The 21,590-nt window shown below is 43.6% G+C and overlaps 1 protein-coding gene across 2 annotated transcripts in view; it reads left to right on the forward strand.

The window, feature by feature from the left end:
* The window catches only part of LOC139277223 (protein shisa-5-like), a 118,418-nt gene that overhangs the window by 80,833 nt on the left and 15,995 nt on the right, over positions 1-21,590 (forward strand). For both annotated transcript variants that reach the window (XM_070895381.1, XM_070895382.1), the window contains one exon: positions 13,414-13,532. In XM_070895381.1, the coding sequence (XP_070751482.1) occupies positions 13,414-13,532 (119 nt within the window). The remainder of the gene's footprint in view (positions 1-13,413; positions 13,533-21,590) is intronic.

Below are 21,590 nucleotides of genomic sequence, written 5' to 3' on the forward strand. Positions count from 1 at the left end.
GCCACTTCCTTGGCTTTAATACTATCCCTGATTTCCCTTGATAGCCACGGTTGAGCCACCTTCCCTTTTTTATTTTTACGCCAGACAGGAATGTACAATTGTTGTAATTCATCCATGCGGTCTCTAAATGTCTGCCATTGCCCATCCACAGTCAACCCCCTAAGTATCATTCGCCAATCTATCCTAGCCAATTCACGCCTCATACCTTCAAAGTTACCCTTCTTTAAGTTCTGGACAATGGTCTCTGAATTAACTGTTTCATTCTCCATCCTAATGCAGAATTCCACCATATTATGGTCACTCTTCCCCAAGGGGCCTCGCACAATGAGATTGCTAATTAATCCTCTCTCATTACACAACACCCAGTCTAAGATGGCCTGCCCCCTAGTTGGTTCCTCGACATATTGGTCTAGAAAACCATCCCTTATGCACTCCAGGAAATCCTCCTCCACCGTATTGCTTCCAGTTTGGCTAGCCCAATCTATGTGCATATTAAAGTCACCCATTATAACTGCTACACCTTTATTGCATGCACTCCTAATTTCCTGTTTGATGCCCTCCCCAACATCCCTACTACTGTTTGGAGGTCTGTACACAACCCTTACTAACGTTTTTTGCCCTTTGGTGTTCTGCAGCTCTACCCATATAGATTCCACATCATCCAAGCTAATGTCTTTCCTAACTATTGCATTAATCTCCTCTTTAACCAGCAATGCTACCCCACCTCCTTTTCCTTTTATTCTATCTTTCCTGAATGTTGAATACCCCTGGATGTTGAGTTCCCAGCCCTGATCATCCTGGAGCCACGTCTCCGTAATCCCAATCACATCATATTTGTTAACATCTATTTGCACAGTTAATTCATCCACCTTATTGCGGATACTCCTTGCATTAAGACACAAAGCCTTCAGGCTTGTTTTTTTTAACACCCTTTGTCCTTTTAGAATTTTGCTGTACAGTGGCCCTTTTTGTTCTTTGCCTTGGGTTTCTCTGCCCTCCACTTTTCCTCATCTCCTTTCTGTCTTTTGCTTTTGCCTCCTTTTTATTTCCCTCTGTCTCCCTGCATTGGTTCCCATCCCCCTGCCATATTAGTTTAAATCCTCCCCAACAGCACTAGCAAACACTCCCCCTAGGACATTGGTTCCGGTCCTGCCCAGGTGCAGACCGTCCAGTTTGTACTGGTCCCACCTCCCCCAGAACCGGTTCCAATGCCCCAGGAATTTGAATCGCTCCCTGCTGCACCATTGCTCAAGCCACGTATTCATCTGCGCTATCCTGCGATTCCTACTCTGACTATCACGTGGCACTGGTAGCAATCCCGAGATTACTACTTTTGAGGTCCTACTTTTTAATTTAGCTCCTAGCTCCTTAAATTCGTTTCGTAGGACCTCATCCCTTTTTTTAACCTATGTCGTTGGTACCAATGTGCACCACGACAACTGACTGTTCTCCCTCCCATTTCAGAATGTCCTGCATCCGCTCCGAGACATCCTTGACCCTTGCACCAGGGAGGCAACATACCATCCTGGAGCCTCGGTCGCGGCCGCAGAAACGCCTATCTATTCCCCTCACCATTGAATCCCCTATCACTATCGCGCTCCCACTCTTTTTCTTGCCCTCATGTGCAGCAGAGCCAGCCACGGTGCCATGAACTTGGCTGCTGCTGCCCTCCCCTGATGAGTCATCCCCCCCCAACAGTACTCAAAGCGGTGTATCTGTTTTGCAGGGGGATGACCACAGGGGACCCCTGCACTACCTTACTTGCACTACTCTTCCTGCTGGTCTTCCATTCCCTATCTGGCTGTGGACCCTTTCCCTGCGGTAAGACCAACTCACTACACGTGCTACTCACGTCATTCTCAGCATCGTGGATGCTCCAGAGTGAATCCACCCTCAGCTCCAATTCCGCAACGCGGACCGTCAGGAGCTCGAGGTTGATACACTTCCTGCACACGTAGTCGCCAGGGACACCGGAAGTGTCCCTGAGTTCCCACATGGTACAGGAGGAGCATAACACCCGACCGAGCTCTCCTGCCATGACTTAACCCTTAGATGCACTTAAATTGGCAACAACAATGTTAAAAGTTACTGACTAATATAAGAAGAAATTGCTCAGTTGAGAGCAAGTATTACATTAGCGCATGCATGACTGTAAGTCTGAGTTGATGCCGGGCCACCACACATGGGATCTGGCTATGGCTTTAATCATTACTATGTCTGGATGGGTACTGTGTAGGTCGCGTATGAATGTTTCCCTGCCTTTCTTGGGCAAAACCACGCAATTACCCCACAAAAGACAGTCCGTCTGTAAGGACATTTCGTCTTTGCACCTCTGGAGCGGCTTGATCTCTTCCTGCATCTCCGCTGGGACGCTGGACCAGCTCCCATGGAGGACATAGTTTTTTTTTACCAGGGACAGCAAAGGATCCTGACTGGTCCAGGTTCTGATCTGACAGGCCATAACACGTGACTTTTCGTTTTCGAATGCATCCATCACCAAGAGCAAGTCTCCCCGGTGGTGGGCAGTGGTAGCCGACAGAGCATCAGAGCAGTTCTCTGTGCCTGATCTGTGGCGGATTACATAATTGTATGCCGACAGCGTGAGCGCCCATCTTTGGATGCGGGCAGAGGCATTGGTATTAATTCCCTTGCTCTTTGAGAATAGCGATATGAGCGGCTTAGGGTCAGTTTCTCGCTCAAACTTGAGACCAAACAGATACTGGTGCATTTTTTTCACCCCGTAAAACACACACCAGAGCTTCTTTTTCAATCATGCTGTAAGCCCTTTCGGCCTTGGACAAACTCCTGGATGCATAGGCGACCAGTTGCAATGTTCCCGATTCGTTAGCCTGTTGTAACACACACCCGACTCCGTATGATGATGCATCGCAAGCTAGCACTAATTGTTTACATGGTTATACAGAACAAGCAGTTTGTTGGAACATAACAGATTTCTGGCTTTCTCAAAAGCAGCCTCTTGTGATTTCCCCCATTTCTCCCTTGCCTAACCGGGTAAGAAATTACCGAAATAGTTGAGTCCCAGGAACGACCGCAGCTCCATCATGTTCTGTGGTCTCGGCGCATTCTTGATGGCCTCCATCTTGGCGTCGGTGAGTCTGATACCGTCTGCCGCATTTCTTCTTCCTAAGACCTCGACCTCAGGCGTCAGGCAAACACACTTCGAGCATTTCAACCTGAGCCCCATGCGATCTAGCTGACTAAGAACCTCTTCCAGATTCTTCAAGTGTTCGATTGTGTCCCGACCTGTTACCAGTATGTTGTCCTGGAAAACCACGGTGTGTGGAACTGACTTTAGCAGGCTCTCCATGTTCCGTTGGAAAATTGCCGCAGCCGAACGAATCCCAAACGGCAATCTGTTATAGATGAACAGACCTTTGTGTGTTGATGCAGGTGAGGGCTTTCTAAGATTCCTCCAGCTCCTGCGTCATGTAGGCCGAGGTCAGGTCCAACTTTGTGAACGTCTTCCCTCCAGCCAGGGTCACAAATAGGTCGTCTGCCTTGGCTAGAGGGTACTGGTCCTGTAGCAAAAAAACAGTTAATTGTTACTTTATAGTCCCCACAAATTCTGACCGTGCCGTCGCTTTTGAGAACAGGGACAATTGGACTGGCCCACTCGTTGAACTCCACCAGCGCGATGATGCCTTCTCGCTGCAGCCTGTCCAGCTCAATATCCACTTTCTCTCACATCATATACGGTACCTCCCGTGCCTTGTGGTGGACGGGTCATGTACTGGGAACCAAGTGGATCTGCACCTCCGCCCCCAAGAAGCTTCCAATGCCTGGCTCAAACAACGACGGGAATCTGCTCAGAACCTGGGCACACGAGGCGTCGTCGATGGACGAAAGCACTCGGATGTCGTCCCAATTCCAGTGAATTTTTCCCAGCCAGCTTCTGCCGAACAGTGTGGGGCCATCTCCTGGTACAATCCATAGTGGGAGTTCGTACACTGCTCCATCATGGGAAGCTTTTACTTCTGCGCTGTCAATAACAGGGACCAGCTCTTTGGTGTAAGTTCTTAGCTTGGTGTGAATAGGGCTAAGCTTGGGCCTGTGTGCCTTATTGCTCCACAGCCTGTCGAAGGCCTTTTTGCTCATTATAGACTGGCTCGCACCTGTGCCCAGTTCCATGGATACTGGAATTCCATTCAGTTCAACTTTTAACATGATCGGTGGACATTTCATGGTGAAGGTTTGTACCCCATACACTTCTGCCTCTTCTGTTCGAGTCTCTAGTTCAGCCTGATCCACCATGGATCGATCTTCCTCTGCAACGTGGTGGCTTGCAGGGTTTGCAGCTCGTCTGCACATTCGCTGGAGGTGTCCCATTGTTCTACAGCCTTTGCACGCATAGTGTTTGAAGCGGCATTGATGGGCCCAATGATCACCTCCACAGCACCAACAAGGTGTTAACTGCCTCGCATTAACGATTGATGGCGGATTCTGGGTCAACTGAGGTCGTGCAGCTGCCAGCGTGTACGTTCTGCCTGATCCATTCCTGCTTGGAAACAACGTTACTTTGTGTACAGTAGCTGCCGAAACATCTTTATGCTGCGACATTTATTTGGTGTTATCGCTAGTGGACATAAATGCCTGGGCTATCGTTATGCCTTTGCTCAGATTCGGTGTTTCAACAGTTAATAGTTTGCAAAGGATAACCTCATGGCCAATGCCAAGCACAAAAAAGTCTCTTAGTATTTATTCAAGTAATCCATCGAATTCGCAATGTCCTGCAAGGTGCCTTAGTTCGGCGACGTAGCTCGCCACTTCCTGGCCTTGCGACCGTTGTCACGTGTAGAACCGATACCTCGCCATCAAAATACTTTCCTTCGGATTTAGGTGCTCCTGGACCAGCGTACACAATTCTTCATAGGATTTGGTTGTTGGTTTCACCGGAGCTAAAAGATTCTTCATATTGCCCCACAGACGGTAAGGAGGATCGCCCTTCATTTGGCAGCGTACTCGTCCCCTTCCAGCTCATTGGCCACGAAGTATTGGCTGAGTCGCTCCACGAAGGCCTCCCAATCATCCCCTTCTGTGAATTTCTCCTGGATACCAACAGTTCTTTGCATTTTTGCGTGGTTGTTCGTTACCTCGCCGCCAATTATTAAGCTCATAATAAAGGATACAACTGAGTACTGTATGCAATGAGTAAGTGTGACCTTGGCTCCTTTAATTAAACTCCAGAGTGCTGGTACAGCGTGGGAGGACTGCTTATATACAGTGCTCCCAAGAGATGCTGGGATCCGTTGGGACTCCAACAGGTATGCCCTCTGGTGGTTGTGTGATACAGGTTGCCAAGGGTTACATACATAACACATACAACCCTAATTTGTGTAATCTCTCCTCATAACTTAACCCTTGAAGTCCAGGTATCATTCTGGTAAACCTACACTGCACTTCCTCCAAGGCTACTATATCCTTCCTAAGGTGTGGTGCCCAGAACTGCTCATAGTACTCCAGGTGTGATCTAACCAGGGTTTTGTATAACTGCAGCATAATTTCTACCCCCTTGTATTCTAGTCCTCTCGATATAACGGCCAGCATTCCATTAGCCTTTTTGATTGTTTTCTGCGCCTGCTCATTACATTTTTAATCTATGTACCTGGACCCCCAAGTCTCTTTGGACCTCCACTGTTGTAGCCTTTCACCATTTAGAAAGTACCCTGTTCTATCCTTTTTAGGTCCGACGTGGATGACCTCACATTTGCCTACATTGAAATCCATTTGCTACAGTTTTGCCCATTCACTTAATCTGTCAATATCCCTTTGTAATTTTATGCTTCCATCTACGCCACCTACAATGCCACCTATCATTATGTCATCGCTAAATTTCGATAAATGACTTTCTATGCCATCATCTAAGTCGTTAATACTGTGAATAGTTGAGGCCCAAACACAGATCCCTGTGGGACACCACTAGCCACATCCTACCAGTTTGAGTACCTGCCCATTATTGGAAAACTGCAAATGTAACGCCCCTATTTAAAAAAGGAGGCAGACAAAAAACAGGAAACTATAGACCAGTTAGCCTAACATTTGTGGTTGGGAAAATGTTGGAGTCCATTATTAAAGACATTTGGAAAAGCAAAATTCGGTCAGGCAGAGTCAGCATGGATTTATGAAGGGGAAGTCATGTTTGACAAGTTTGCTGGAGTTCTTTGAGGATGTAACGAATAGGGTAAATAAAGGAGAACCAGTGGATGTGAACTTCCAGAAGGCATTTGACAAGGTGCCACACAAAAGGTTACTGCACAAGATAAAAGTTCATGGGGCTGGGGGTAATATATTAGCATGGATAGAGGATTGGCTAACTAACAGAGAAGAGAGGGTCGGGATAAATGGTTCATTCTCTGGTTGGCAACCAGTAACTAGTGGGGTGCCGTAGGGACCAGTGCTGGGACCCCAACTATTTACAATTTTTATTAACGATTGGAGGAAAGAACCAAGTATAACATAGCCAAGTTTGCTGCTGATACAAATATGGGAGGAAAAGCAATGTGTGAGGAGGGCACAAGAAATCTGCAAAAGGACATAAACAGACTGAGTGAGTGGGCAGAAATTTGGCAGATGGAGTATAATGTTGGAAAGTGTGAGGTCATGCACTTTGGCAGAAAAAAATCAAAGAGCAAGTTATTTAAATGAAGAAAGATTGCAAAGTGCCACAGTACAGCGGGACCTGGGGATACTTGTGCATGAAACACAAAAGGATAGTATGCAGGTACAGCAAGTGATCAGGAAGGCCCATGATATCTTGGCCTTTATTGCAAAGGGGTTGGAGTATAAAAGCAGGGAAATCTTGCTACAGCTATATAAGGTATTGGTGAGGCCACACCTGGAATACTGCGTGCAGTTTTGGTTTCCATATTTACGAAAGGATATACTTGATTTGAAGGCAGTTCAGAAAAGGTTCACCAGGTTGATTCCGGGGATGAGGGGGTTGACTTATGAGGAAAGGTTGAGTAGGTTGGGCCTCTACTCATTGGAATTCAGAAGAATGAGAGGTGATCTTATAGAAACGTATAAGATTATGAGGGGGTTTGACAAGGTGGATGCAGAGAGGATGTTTCCACTGATGGGGGAGACTAGAACTATAGAGGCCAGATCTTAGAATAAGGGTCTGCCCATTTAAAACCGAGATGAGGAGAAATTTCTTCTGAGGGTTGTAAATCTGTGGAATTCACTGCCTCAGAGAGTTGTGGAATCTGGGACATTGAATAAATTTAAGACAGAAGTAAACAGTCTCTGAAACGATAAGGGTTATGGGGAGCGGGTGGGGAAGTAAAGCTGAGTCCATGATCAGATCAGCCATGATATTGAACGGTGGAGCAGGCTCGAGGGGCCGTATGGCCTACTCCTGTTCCTATTTCTTATGATTTTATGTTTATCTCTATTCTCTCTCTCCTACCGCTCAGCCAATTTCCTAACCAGGTCAATAATTTGCCCTTAATTCCGTGGGCTTCTACTTTAGTTAACACTCTCTCATGTGGGACTTTATCAAATACCTTCTGGAAGTCCATATAAATAACATCTATAGATAATTCCCCAGTCCACTACTTTAGTCGCCTCTTCAAAAAATTCAATCAGGTTTGTCAGGCATGAGCTACCTTTAACAAATCCGTGCTGGCTCTCTCTGATCAACTGAAATTTTTTGAGGTGTTCAGTCAGCCTATCCTTAATTACACACTAGCAATTTTCTGACAATAGATGTTAAGCTAACTCGTCTATAATTCCCTGGTTTTCCCCTCTCACCATTCTTAAATAGCGGAGTGACAGGCGCAATTTTCCAATCTAAAGGAACGATCAATCAGATTAATGCTTCTGCTATTACTGTAGATCCTGAGTGTCTATAGTAGTCTTGGATGTGATCAAAGACTGAGGTGGTCATGTCCCCATTATCAGAGAGTGTTGTGTCCATGTCCCCATTATCAGAGAGTGCTGTGTCCCCAACCCACAGTGCTGGTGAGGGCACATCTAATCCTTTGTTTACACTGCAGTAATATTCAATGTAGTTGGTGTGATCAACATTTATATCATACCTTTAACGTAGTAAAACATCCCAAGTCATGTCACAGGACCATTATCAAACAAATTTGGACACTGAGCCACAGAAGGTGATAGTAGAGCAGGTGACCAAAAACTTGGTGAAATCGGTAGATTTTTAAGGAGGAGAGAGAGGTAGAGAGATGGAGAGGTTTAGGGAGGGTATTCGAGATCATGGCATTCAACATAGAAAACACTGCTGGGATTTCTTGTAAATCAGGGTTTCTGTATTGTATACCTTCTCTCTACGACATGCATCATCTATAAACAGACTTTGAACTTGGTCACGTATGCATAGTGAAAATATGGCTACCCAGGGAATCAAGACTATTTTAAATCGAGGTCGATGGCTTGTCAGCATGTTTTAACTGATTTAAAAATATGTATTGTTTCAAACTTTTATGATGGAACAAGGCATCAGCTAGTTATGTTTGATCATGATTTTGAGTTTAGTTAATTCCTTGTCTTCCTTCCTGTTTCTAGTCGTTTTTGTGCATCCTTGTGTAACTACCCAATGCGAGATTCTCACTCCGTCCAATAGCATGATTCAGCTCCTTTTAATGAGATATAATGGATAAGAGTTCCTTCTTTTCCTTTCCCCTCCCCCGCCCTATTCAGCTGACAGTCTGACGCAGTTGGCAGAGAAATGAATGGTTTGAATTGCTGCGGTGACCATAGCTGTAATGGTGCAATATTATAAACTACTGTAAAGCTCATAGCTGTACAAATTCAACTTAGATCATTTGAATGGTTCACATACGTGGTAACTATTGTACAAATGGTTACAAGAGCTACATTTCTACAGATTGAATCATCAGTAGTTGCAATAAAGGTTGGAGCAGCGACATAGCCATTGACGCCCGGGGTGGAGGCAGCCCTGTTGCCAGTGTCCCCATGGTGGAGATAATGTTGGCAGCACTTTCAACAGGAATTATTCGCAGCTTTATTTTTGGTGATAATTTCGACATTTCAGAAATTGTGGTGAAGATCTGGCAACATTTGTGTTTTCAACATCCTCCGGGACCTTATTTAACAGAAACCATTTATAATCACGTTTTCAAAATCTATGTTTCTAGATAAGTGTCGTGTTGCTGTGTTTGAGAAAATGGGTTAGCTGTTTGCCTTATGCCGATGACTAAGCACTATAATACATAAAGGATTTCATGTGCTTCTCACTTCGCGTCTAAATCTACATTGCAGCACTATGATTTGGTTAGCAAACACAGTGATTGTATGGAGAATTTTAACATGGTTAAGGTCGGCCATGCCTGCACTACAGCATGTCACTAGCGACCGCCACAGCTTGGGTTTAGAGGTGGACTTTGTCCCACATGATATTCCAGGAACAACAGGCCCACGGGTTAGGCAGAAATGGTTGCCTTCCCCTAACATCAGGGAAGTCCACACAGTCAAAAGGTTGTGGTCATGATTTGTGAAGTACTGAATTGTGTGTGTATTTCCCTTTTTGTTGCTGATATTCTGAAGTTTGCCCAGCAATGTAAATGGGACAGAGTCTAGAGTGCCACCACATTGCTCCACGATATGACTACACCAACAGATGTACAAAATATTGCTTTGTGTACAGTGAAGGGAGGTGTGAATTTGACTCCAATTGCATAATTGTGCGCAGTGAGACATGTGTACCTGCTATATCTAGAAAGAAAGACTTGCATTTATATAGCACCTTTCACGACCTCCGTATGTCCCAAAGTGATTTACAGCCAATAAAGTACTTTTTTGAAGTGCAGTCACTGTTGTAATATAGGAAACGCAGCCGCCAATTTCTGCATAGCAAGCTCCCGCAAACAGCAATGACCAGATAATCTGTTTTTTCGTGATGTTGATTGAGGGATAGATGTTGGCCAGGACACCGGGGATAACTTCTCTACTCTTTTTCGAAATAGTGCCATGGGATCTTTTACGTCCACATGAGAGGCCAGCTGGGGCCTCGGTTTAACGTTTCATCTGAAAGACGGCACCTCCGACAGTGCAGCACTCCCTCAATACTGCACTGGAGCGTCAGTCTGGATTTTTGTGCACAAGTCTCTGGAGTGGGTCTTGAACCCACAACCTTCTGACTCAGAGGCGAGAGTGCCACCCACTGAGCCATGACTTGACACAAATTTTATTTTAATGTTGTGTTCCTATGCACTTAGGATTAACGCTGTAGAATATGTGTTGAACTACAGGTACAATCAAAGCAAAAGTAGTTGGCCTTGGTTGATGGTAACTGAAGTCTGCGCAGGAGCATTGTGTTGTCCTAGCTGCAACAGTTTGGGATTCTAGACTACGTTCCGTTTGATGCACTTCAACCTTTGTAAACAAAAGGGATCTACACCTTTTAAGTGAATGAGATAAGGAGTCACAAGTGGTATTTAGTGTGATAAATGCAAAGTAATCAATAAGTATAAATGTTTTATGTTTCTCATGAATTAATTTGGGGTCTAATTTGCATTGGCCAGTGGTTATGGTATTGGGTGAAGGTCAGTCCCATGGGATACATCAGTTGCCTTCCCATAAAGGATTGACACGACTAATAATGTGTGCAGGGGTTGGCACATCCAACATGATGGTATAAACAAGAAAAAAATAACAAATGTCAAATTAAAACAGTAATATCAATGAAAATTATGCAAAACAAATCAAGCCTTGCCCATCAGTCATAGGAGATATTCAGTCAACTGGCAGACACAGGCTGTTGGTATTCAGGGTTTATCCAGGTGCTAACGTTAGTTATAAGCTGTGGCAACCTGTAATCATAGAAAGTTACAGCTTGGAAGGAGGCCATTTTAGCCCCTCGTGTCTGTGCCGGCTGACAGAGCTATCCCGCCTAATCCCACTTTCCAGCTCTTGGTCCGTAGCCCTGTAGGTTACGGCACTTCAATTGCAAGTACTTTTTAAATGTGGTGAGGGTTTCTGCCTCCACCACCCTTTCAGGCAGTGAGTTCCAGACCCGCACAACTCTCTGGGTGAAGAAATTTCCTCTCAAAGCCCCTCTAAACCTTCTACCAATTTCTTAAATCCATGCCCCCTGGTTTTGTTCTGCTAAGGGAAATAGGTCCTTTCTATCCACTATATCTAGGCCCCTCATAATTTTATACACCTCAATAAGGTCTCCCCTTAGCCTCTTCTGTTCCAAGGAAAACAAACCTACCAATCCAATCTTTCCTCATAGCCAAGATTCTCTACTCCCGGCAACAGCCTCATAAATCTCCTCTGTACCCTCTCTAGTGCAATCACATCTTTCCTGTAATGTGGTGACCAGAACTGTACGCAGTACTCTAGCTGTGACCCAGCTAGTGTTTTTACAGTTCAAGCATAACAGCCCCTGCTCTTGTATTCTGTGCCTCAGCTAATAAAGGCAAGCATTCCGTAAACCTTCTTAACCACCTTATCTACCTGCTCTGCTATCTTCAGGGATCTTTGGACCTGCACTCCAAGATCCCTTTGTTCCTCTACACGTCAGTGTTCTACCATTTAATGTGTATTCCCCTTCCTTGTTAGCCCTCCCCAAATGCATGAAATCACACTTCTCCGGATTTAATTCCATTTGCCACTGGTCTGCCCACCTGACCTGTTTATTAATATCTTCCTGCAGTCTACAGCTTTCTTCATTATCAACCACACAGCCAATTTTAGTATAATTTGCAAACTTCTTAATCGTACCCCCTACATTCAAATCTAGATCATTGATATACACCACAAAAAGCAAGGGACCTAGTTCTGAGCCCTGTGGAACCCCACTGGAAACAGCCTTCCAGTCACACAAACGCGCATCAATCGTTACCCTTTGCTTCCTGCCTGTGAACCAATTTTGGATCGAACTTGCCACTTTGCTCTGAATCCCATGGGCTTTTACTTTTGTGACCAGTCTGCCATGTGGAACCTTATCAAAAGCCTTGCTAAAATCCATGTACACTGTATCAAACGCACTACCCTCATCTACGCTCCTTGTTACCTGCTCAAAAAATTAAATCAAGTTTGTTAGACACAACCTTCCCTTAACAAATCAGTGCTGACTATCCTTGATTAATCAGTGTCTTTCTAAATGAAGATTTATCCTGTCCCTCAGAATTCTTTCCAATAATTTTTCCTCCACTGAGGTTAGGCTGATTGGCCTGTAATTACTCTGTCTATCCCTTTCTCCATTTTTAAACAAAGGTACCACATTAGCAGTCCTCCAGTCCTCCAGCATCACATCTGTAGCCAGAGCAGATTGGAAAATGATGGTCAGGGCCTCTGCTATTTCCTCTCTTATTTCGCTTAACAGCCTGGGATACATTTCATCTGGGCCTGGGGATTTATCCACTTTCAAAGCTGCTAAATCCCTTAATACTTCTTCTCTCACTGTTTATTTCATCTAATATTTCACACTCCTCCTCCCTGATTGCAATGTCTGCTCCTCCTCTCTTATAGTAATGGGAGCCCTGCCTGGCAATCCTACTCATCATAGACCTGTGGATGGCAGACATAACCAGGTCCAGTATCAGATGCACCATGAGGTCCCCTCATTTAGTTCATCCTATGAACTAGATTAGCAAAAACAAAGTGGGGCGGGAGTAGAGGGCGGCAAGGAACAAAAAACTTTAAAGACTGGATGTTGATCAGCAATGGCGAATGTGGTTATCATCTATTGAATCAATAAAAGATGAATCTTGTGGCTGCTGGATTGTCACGAAATGGATTAACCCTGACAATTCATTGGTGAAGCCATGTAGTTAGAATATTGTATGCCTGACCTTTGTAATAACATTGAATCCTAGGAGTTATAGACTCTGGTGATTGTTTTGAATGTAGATGAGTCAGAAGGCACGTAGAAGTGAGAATTTTACTCGACCCCTTCCCCTCCACTCCCTAGTAGTCAGTAAGTAAAGCAAACTTCCATCAAGTCAAGCATTTTGTATTGTGATCAACAGCTTTAAAAAAAAATATTGAATATGCAGTGGTGGTATAGACATCGAGGGTAAAATATCCTATGGATCAATATAGTACATGTTGCTGGTGGGAGCACATAAAGGTTGTCTGTGGGATGTACATGTTCAGAATTGAAAAATGTTACTTCACAGTTTCCTCTCTGGTAATTTTACCTTTTTAGAAGACTAGGTAGTTCAGATAGTCTCTGACAATGTAGATTATGTGTGTGCTGCTGGAAGCAATGTCTCCAGCTTGTTTATACCATACAGATGTTCTAAATTTGTAAATATTCAACAGTTATACCCTTTTTTAATACATCTTTAATAGTGAATATGCTAGAGATATGTGTGTACTATACTGTGCTTTATGGCAATTTCCTCGCTGCGATGACCCACCACAATTCATTTGCTAACCTCTGTTGTTTTGCTTTTATTTCAGTTTTGGCTCCGTCGTTGCAATCGGAGTGAGCTTCTTTGGGATTTTCCTTTTCTCACTTGTGATCTGTTTATGCTGCCCTTGTTGTCTTTTGTACAAGATGGCACGAAGAGGACGCCAGCGTAAGTAGCTCAGCCTTCTGGTTAAAGGAAGTTTCTCGGTCCTTTTATTATGTAATTTTAGTGGTTGCATAGAACTGAACATTTGTACTGGTGTGCTTTTCACCAAATAAAATGTGTAGCTAGAAATATATACAGATACAGTGAAGTCCTGGACTTGCTATATGTTCTCTCATTCCGCTGTTCACAGAATAACATATTTCTGCTTGGAGTAATGTTGAGCACAAAATAATAATGGATTAAGAAGGTTATTCGGACCATTTAATTCATCCATTCAGAGAGATGTTACCCTGCCCCTCCTCTTCTGTTGTACCATCCAATTGTTTTGATAATGTTTTGGGTATCGAAAAAGTAGACCTTCAATATTAGGACTGAGATGAGGAAAAATGCCTTGACCCAAAGTGATGTGAATCTTTGGAACAGAGGGCTGTGGTTGCTCAGTCACTGACTATATTCAAGACCGATTTTTGGATACTGAGGTAATCCAGGGCTATGGGGATAGGGCAGGAAAGTGGAGCTGAGGTAGAAAATGAGCCATGATTTTATTGAATGGCAGAGCAGGCTCGAGGGACCGAATGGCCTACTCCTGCACTCATTTCTTCTATTCTTATTCCAGGGTTTTTGGCTCCACTACTTTATCTGGAAGCTTATTCCACATATTGATCAGTCTTGGTGTGAAGAATTTCCTGATATCTGTCCCAAACATACCCTTCTCTAGTTTAAATCTGTGTCTCTTAATTCTACTCGCAGTTCAACTTAAAGTAATATTCTAGGTATACTTTTCTATGCCCATAACTATTAAACACGTCTATAAGATTACCACTTGGATGCCTCCTTTCTGAACTGAAAATCCCAAGTTTCTCCAGTCTTTCCTCATAACTCAGATTCCTGACACTGAGGATAAGCCTCATTGCTCTTTTGCAGTGCCTCCCATGCTAGAATGTGTCTTATTTTTTGGTGACCAGAACTGGGCATAGTATTCAAGGTCCAGTCTGATCAGAACATCATAAAATGTGATCATTACCTCCTGTGACATATTGTGGTGTTTTGGTTATATAATTCAACAACATATTGGCTTTCTTGATTCCTGCTCTGCATTGGTTGGACATGTTTAGCGTTGCCTGTACTAAGACTCTTGGGTCTCTTTCAGCTTCATCCTTAGCCATTCCAGCACCATTTATGGAGTATGTATGCCACCTGTTCTTGCTATGTGTAGCACTCTACATTTGTCTGCATTAAATGTCGTCTGCCATTGTTTTCCGCCCTTGTATATCTTGTCCAACTCATTCTGTACATTGAGGTGCCTTTTTCGATTCCATTGTCCCTCTAGTTTGGTATCATCTCCAAACTTGACCACTTTGTGTTGAGTTTCTCAGCCTTTTGGAAGTCGCGGTGCACCATATCGTAGGGCGCACCACAGTCCGTATGGATCATCTTGATGGCTATATATAGTTGACCCCTTGCACATAAACATTTTATCTAAAATTTTACATTTTTATATAGCTGCTTTGGGGCTTTACTGCACAATTTCCAGAATTTCTACTAAGCTATAGTGGGTGCCCCCTAATTGCACATCTGTCTGCAATTCAACCTCTTGTGCAGGGAAGCAAGAACATCAAAGGTAGCGAGTGGGGAAACTGAACCCAACTCTGTGAACTGTAAATACAACTGAGAATGTGTACCATGGTGATCAATTTAAAGAAAAACAATGCCCTGTGCAATAAAGGTACAAAAAAGAAAGTGGTTCTTGGGCTGACCTTTTACCGGTAGCTACAGAATTGATTCTAGCCTGGTACTACCTGATTTATCCTGGCTGGCTCTGAATTGGACTCTCTGGACCAACCAGTAAGCTTCATGTACTGTGAGAATGTGGGTGATATTGCCCACTCTCCAAAAACATTGCCACCCCCAATTATGTTAAAGTACCCAGAGGTCCGAGGAGAACCTTTTTGAGCACTTTCTCACTCCTAAGTTAGCTTAGGACCGCACTCCAGAGTTACACTGTCACCAACGCATCGCTGTGAAGTGGAAACCATTTTGCACTAGGGTTGACAACACTGATTGGACATATTGCTGGAGGTTTCATCACATGACCACCCACCTCAACCTGTCTCCCCCTCCGCCCCCTCCACCAATCAAACAGCCTTTCTTCTCCCAATTTCTAATAAATGAAAGTGTTCAAAAGAAAATGTAAAAAATAGATTTTTTTAAAATGGGACTATAATTTTTCTCCCAAGTAATTAATCTTTCATTCCTGGGGCCTCCAGGACAATCCTGGAGGGTTGGCAAACCCTACTTTGCACTGATGCAAAACTGGCAGTATGAGTGCAGAATATGGGCTTTTTTTATATCGTTTGTCTTTTTTTTGCTGCACTTGGTGACTGAAGCTACATCTCATACCAACTATGCAGGTTTTTCATAGAAGATGGGAACAATACAATTCTTACAAAAAATTGAATCAATTCAGGATCATTAGCAAAAGGAACTGTCCCCTTTCACATCCCCTTGGGTCACTGATGAAGTCAAGAAATTAAAATATTTTATAAACAATATTCATCTAAAGTGCAGGCTTCCAAGGGAGCTTATTTCCTGTTTGTGATGCTGAATATGGTCAATAGATTTCAGTGCTTGTACAGAGGAAGCGGTTTACATAAGGGTCGGGTTACAGGTCTATGCCATCAATTCCCATGTGTACTGGGTGGAAATTCAACTGGCACCAGTAGAGTCAGAAATTGTGTGGGCATGCTGAATAGTAAACATTTAACTTTAAATAACGATTGTAAAAGAAAATACCATGGCCTCTGTTTATATAAGTGTAACAGGAGAAATCCGTGTTCTTGGTCTATGGAACCCTGTTTTACGCCTCTTTTAAACAAACAAGCTGTTTCTTTTTAAACTTTAGCTTTCTGTATCTCTAAATGTTCTGGGCAGTACTCATGGGAAAATGGTTATTTTTCTGTCACTGGTGTAGTGGCCTCCTTCCCATTGGTGCATTTGTCATAGATGACTCATTCAGCTGACTCTACATGTGCTGCATCACATGGGGCAAAGAGGAACATATTTCACTTTATTACTGGAAGTAGCAGCCTGTGAGAACATTTCTATTTGCAACCTTTTTCAGAAACAACATTCCATCCCATTAACCCATTTGAATTATTTAATCAAATTGAATGTAAGAAGCTGAGATATATACAATTCTTCAAAGTATACTCAGTAACTAAACTTAAACTATTTGCCTGCTCTTTATTGGTAACATTAGTTAAAATTGTGGTACATGTTTTAAGATGGAATTGTTTTTCAAGCATTGATTATAATCGCTCAACCATTGGTGGCCGTGCCTTCTGTTGCCTAGGCCCGAAGCTCTGGAACTCCCTGCCTAAACCTCTCTGCCTCTCTACCTCTCTTTCCTCCTATAGGCCGGTTAGTTTAACATTTGTAGTGGGGAAAATGCTTGAAGCTATCATTAAAGAAGAAATAGCGGGACATCTAGATAGGAATAGTGAAATCAAGCAGACGCAACATGGATTCATGAAGGGGAAATCATGTTTAACTAATTTACTGGAATTCTTTGAGGATATAACGAGCATGGTGGATAGAGGTGTATCGATGGATGTGGTGTATTTAGATTTCCAAAAGGCATTCGATAAGGTGCCACACAAAAAGTTACTGCAGAAGATAAAGGTACACGGAGTCAGAGGAAATGTATTAGCATGGATAGAGAATTGGCTGGCTAACAAAGCAGAGAGTTGGGATAAATGGGTCCTTTTCGGGTTGGAAATCGGTGGTTAGTGGTGTGCCACAGGGATCGGTGCTGGGACCACAACTGTTTACAATATACATAGATGACCTGGAAGAGGGGACAGAGTGTAGTGTACAAAATTTGCAGATGACACACAGATTAGTGGGAAAGCGGGTTGTGAATCTGTGGAATTCTCTGCCCAAGGAAGCAGTTGAGGCTAGCTCATTGAATGTATTCAAGTCACAGATAGATAGATTTTTAACTAATAAGGGAATTAAGGGTTACGGGGAGAGGGCGGGTAAGTGGAGCTGAGTCCACGGCCAGATCAGCCATGATCTTATTGAATGGCGGAGCAGGCTCGAGGGGCTAGATGCCCTACTCCTGTTCCTAATTCTTATGTTAACCATTGGTGGCTGTGCCTTCAAGCTGCCTAGGCCCCAGGCTCTGGAACTCCCTGCCTAAACCTCCCCTGCCTCTCTACCTCGCTTTCCTCCTTCAAGACGCTCCTTAAAACATGCCTCTTTGACCAAGCTTTTGGTCACCTGTGTTAATTTCTAATTATGTGTCTCGCTGTCAATTTTTTAAATACTCTCAATACTCCTGTGAAGCCCCTTGGGATGTTTCACTATGTTAAAGGCACTATATAAATACAATTGTTGTTGTTGAATGGGGATTGGCACCTTTCTGCTTCCCTTCATTATATTCAGTGGCTACAGCAGTGAATGGTACATGGTAAATACTCATGAGTTCAAAGTTCATGTTAGTAATTGAAAACGGTGAGGAAGTGTCCATTTTGAACGCATGCCATCCAGACCAGAGAATACTTAAAAATAGTGCAAAAACCTGCCTTTTATGAAACTGCTAACTTAACAGCATAGTTGTTACGTTCATTTGCTAAGTTTATGGTGTCACAATGACCATTACAATCACAGCAACCGGGAGTAACCTTCATAGGCCTTCATTATGTTTACCAAGCTGATATACCTTGATAATGTAATATCACTGGACCTACTAGTTACATGATAAAGTGTACAACATAAAATATGTACACACCCTTTCACTAAAATAGAAAATAGCTCCATTGTGGCTGGTGCATACAATGACATTTTAATCCACCGAAACGTACACAGGATTTTTCCCTCCCATCAAGTCAAACTTCTTTTCAAGTAGACAGTTGTTACTGCACGAGTTAGGTATCCAGTGAGTGCAAGTTGCTTAGTTAAAAAGTGTGGGGGTGAGATGGATGAACATTATTCCACCAATGCTATGGTGGAGAGGAGGAAGATAGAGAGAGAAGCACACAAAGTAGAGGGTGCAGGCAGGGATGTAGGCCTCAAGACATGTGAAGTAGGGAGGAGCAAGGCTACAGATGGATATATAGATGAAGACAAGGATTTTGAAGCTATTGCACGGAGATACAGGAAGCCAATGGAGGTCAACCAGTACAGGACTGATGGGTAGGTAGGACATTGTATGGGATAGGATATGGCGAGTGGAGGTCGACAGGAGTGGAATTAATGGAGATTGGAGCTTGGGAAGCCAGCTAAGAGCGCACTGGAAAAGCCAAATGTGCAGGTGACAGAGGTGCACAAGAGCTTCAGCGGAGTCGGGGGAGGTAGAGAGAGGGGCAAATAAAATTTTACGGTGGAATCATGGGTCTTGGTGACAGAACCTGCTTCCACCTTCAAAATGTTACCTGCCTCTCTCCCTACCTCACCCGACTGAAAATAAATTATCTGGTTATTTATCGGATTGCTGTTTGTGGGACCTTGTGTGCAAATTGGCTGCTGTGTTACCACAGTGACTACACTTCAAAGGTACTTCTTTAGCTGTGAAGTGCTTTGGGACACCCTGAAGCTGCAAAAGTTTCTTTCTTCAGCAGTGTCAAAGAACAAGTTTAAGCAAGCTGGCAGATACTAGCAATCCAATAACAACTTTTATTTATATATAGCGTCTTTAATGTAGTGAAACGTCCCAAGGCGCTTCACAGGAATATTATGCAATAAAAATGACACCGAGCCGCACAAGTAGAAGTTAGTGCAGATGACCAAAAACTTGGCCAAAGAGGTATGTTTTAAGGAGCATTTTAAATAAGAACATAAGAACATAAGAATTAGGAACAGGAGTAGGCCATCTAGCCCCTCGAGCCTGCTCCGCCATTCAACAAGATCATGGCTGATCTGGCCGTGGACTCAGCTCCACTTACCCGCCCGCTCCCCGTAACCCTTAATTCCCTTATTGGTTAAAAATCTATCTGTGATTTGAATACATTCAATGAGCTAGCCTCAACTGCTTCCCTGGGCAGAGAATTCCACAGATTCACAACCCTCTGGGAGAAGAAATTCCTGCTCAACTCGGTTTTAAATTGGCTCCCCCGTATTTTGAGGCTGTGCCCCCTAGTTCTAGTCTCCCCGACCAGTGGGAACAACCTCTCTGCCTCTATCTTGTCTCTCCCTTTCATGATTTTAAATGTTTCTATAAGATCACCCCTCATCCTTCTGAACTCCAACGAGTAAAGACCCAGTCTATTCAATCTATCATAAGGTAACCCCCTCATCTCCGGAATCAGCCGAGTGAATCGTCTCTGTACCCCCTCCAAAGCCAGTATATCCTTCCTTAAGTAAGGTGACCAAAACTGCACGCAGTATTCCAGGTGCGGCCTTACCAATACCCTATACAGTTGCAGCAGGACCTCCCTGCTTTTGTACTCCATCACTCTCGCAATGAAGGCCAACATTCCATTCGCCTTCCTGATTACCTGCTGCACCTGCAAACTAACTTTTTGGGATTCATGCACAAGGACCCCCAGGTCCCTCTGCACCTCAGCATGTTGTAATTTCTCCCCATTCAAATAATATTACCTTTTACTGTTTTATTTCCCAAGGTGGATGACCTCACACTTTCCGACATTGTATTCCATCTGCCAAACCTTCGCCCATTCGCTTAACCTATCCAAATCTCTTTGCAGCCTCTCTGTGTCCTCTACACAACCCGCTTTCCCACTAATCTTAGTGTCATCTGCAAATTTTGTTACACTACACTCTGTCCCCTCTTCCAGGTCATCTATGTATATTGTAAACAGTTGTGGTCCAAGCACCGATTCCTGTGGCACACCACTAACCACCGATTTCCAACCCAAAAAGGACCCATTTATCCTGACTCTCTGCTTTCTGTTCACCAGCCAATTCTCTATCCATGCTAATACATTTCCTCTGACTCCGCGTACCTCTATCTTCTGCAGTAACCTTTTGTGTAGCACCTTATCGAATGCCTTTTGGAAATCTAAATACACCACATCCATCGGTACACATCTATCCACCATGCTCGTTATATCCTCAAAGAATTCTAGTAAATTAGTTAAACATGATTTCCCCTTCATGAATCCATGCTGCGTCTGCTTGATTGCACTATTCCTATCTAGATGTCCCGCTATTTCTTCCTTAATAATAGTTTCAAGCATTTTCCCCACTATAGATGTTAAACTAACCGGCCTATAGTTACCTGCCTTTTGTCTGCCCCCTTTTTTAAACAGAGGCGTTACATTAGCTGCTTTCCAATCTGCTGGTACCTCCCCAGAGTCCAGAAAAATTTGGTAGATTATAACGAATGCATCTGCTATAACCTCCGCCATCTCTTTTAATACCCTGGGATGCATTTCATCAGGACCAGGGGACTTGTCTACCTTGAGTCCCATTAGCCTGACCAGCACTACCCCGCTAGTGATAGTGATTGTCTCAAGGTCCTCCCTTCCCACATTTCCATGACCAGCAATTTTTGGCATGGTTTTTGTGTCTTCCACTGTGAAGACCGAAGCAAAATAATTGTTTAAGGTCTCAGCCATTTCCACATTTCCCATTATTAAATCCCCCTTCTCATTTTCTAAGGGACCAACATTTACTTTAGTCACTCTTTTCCGTTTTATATATCTGTAAAAGCTTTTACTATCTGTTTTTATGTTTTGCGCAAGTTTACCTTCGAAATCTATCTTTCCTTTCTTTAATGCTTTTTTAGTCATTCTTTTCCCAATCCTCTAGTTTCCCACTAACCTTGGCCACCTTATACGCATTGGTCTTTGATTTGATACTCTCCTTTATTTCCTTGGTTATCCACGGCTGGTTATTCCTTCTCTTACCGCCCTTCTTTTTCACTGGAATATATTTTTGTTGCGCACTATGAAAGAGCTCCTTAAAAGTCCTCCACTGTTCCTCAATTGTGCCACCGTTTAGTCTGTGTTTCCAGTCTACTTTAGCCAACTCTACCCTCATCCCACTATAGTCCCCTTTGTTTAAGCATAATACGCTCGTTTCTGACACAACTTCCTC

Source organism: Pristiophorus japonicus, chromosome 12 (genome assembly GCF_044704955.1).
Source record: "Pristiophorus japonicus isolate sPriJap1 chromosome 12, sPriJap1.hap1, whole genome shotgun sequence".
Lineage (NCBI taxonomy): Eukaryota > Metazoa > Chordata > Chondrichthyes > Pristiophoridae > Pristiophorus > Pristiophorus japonicus.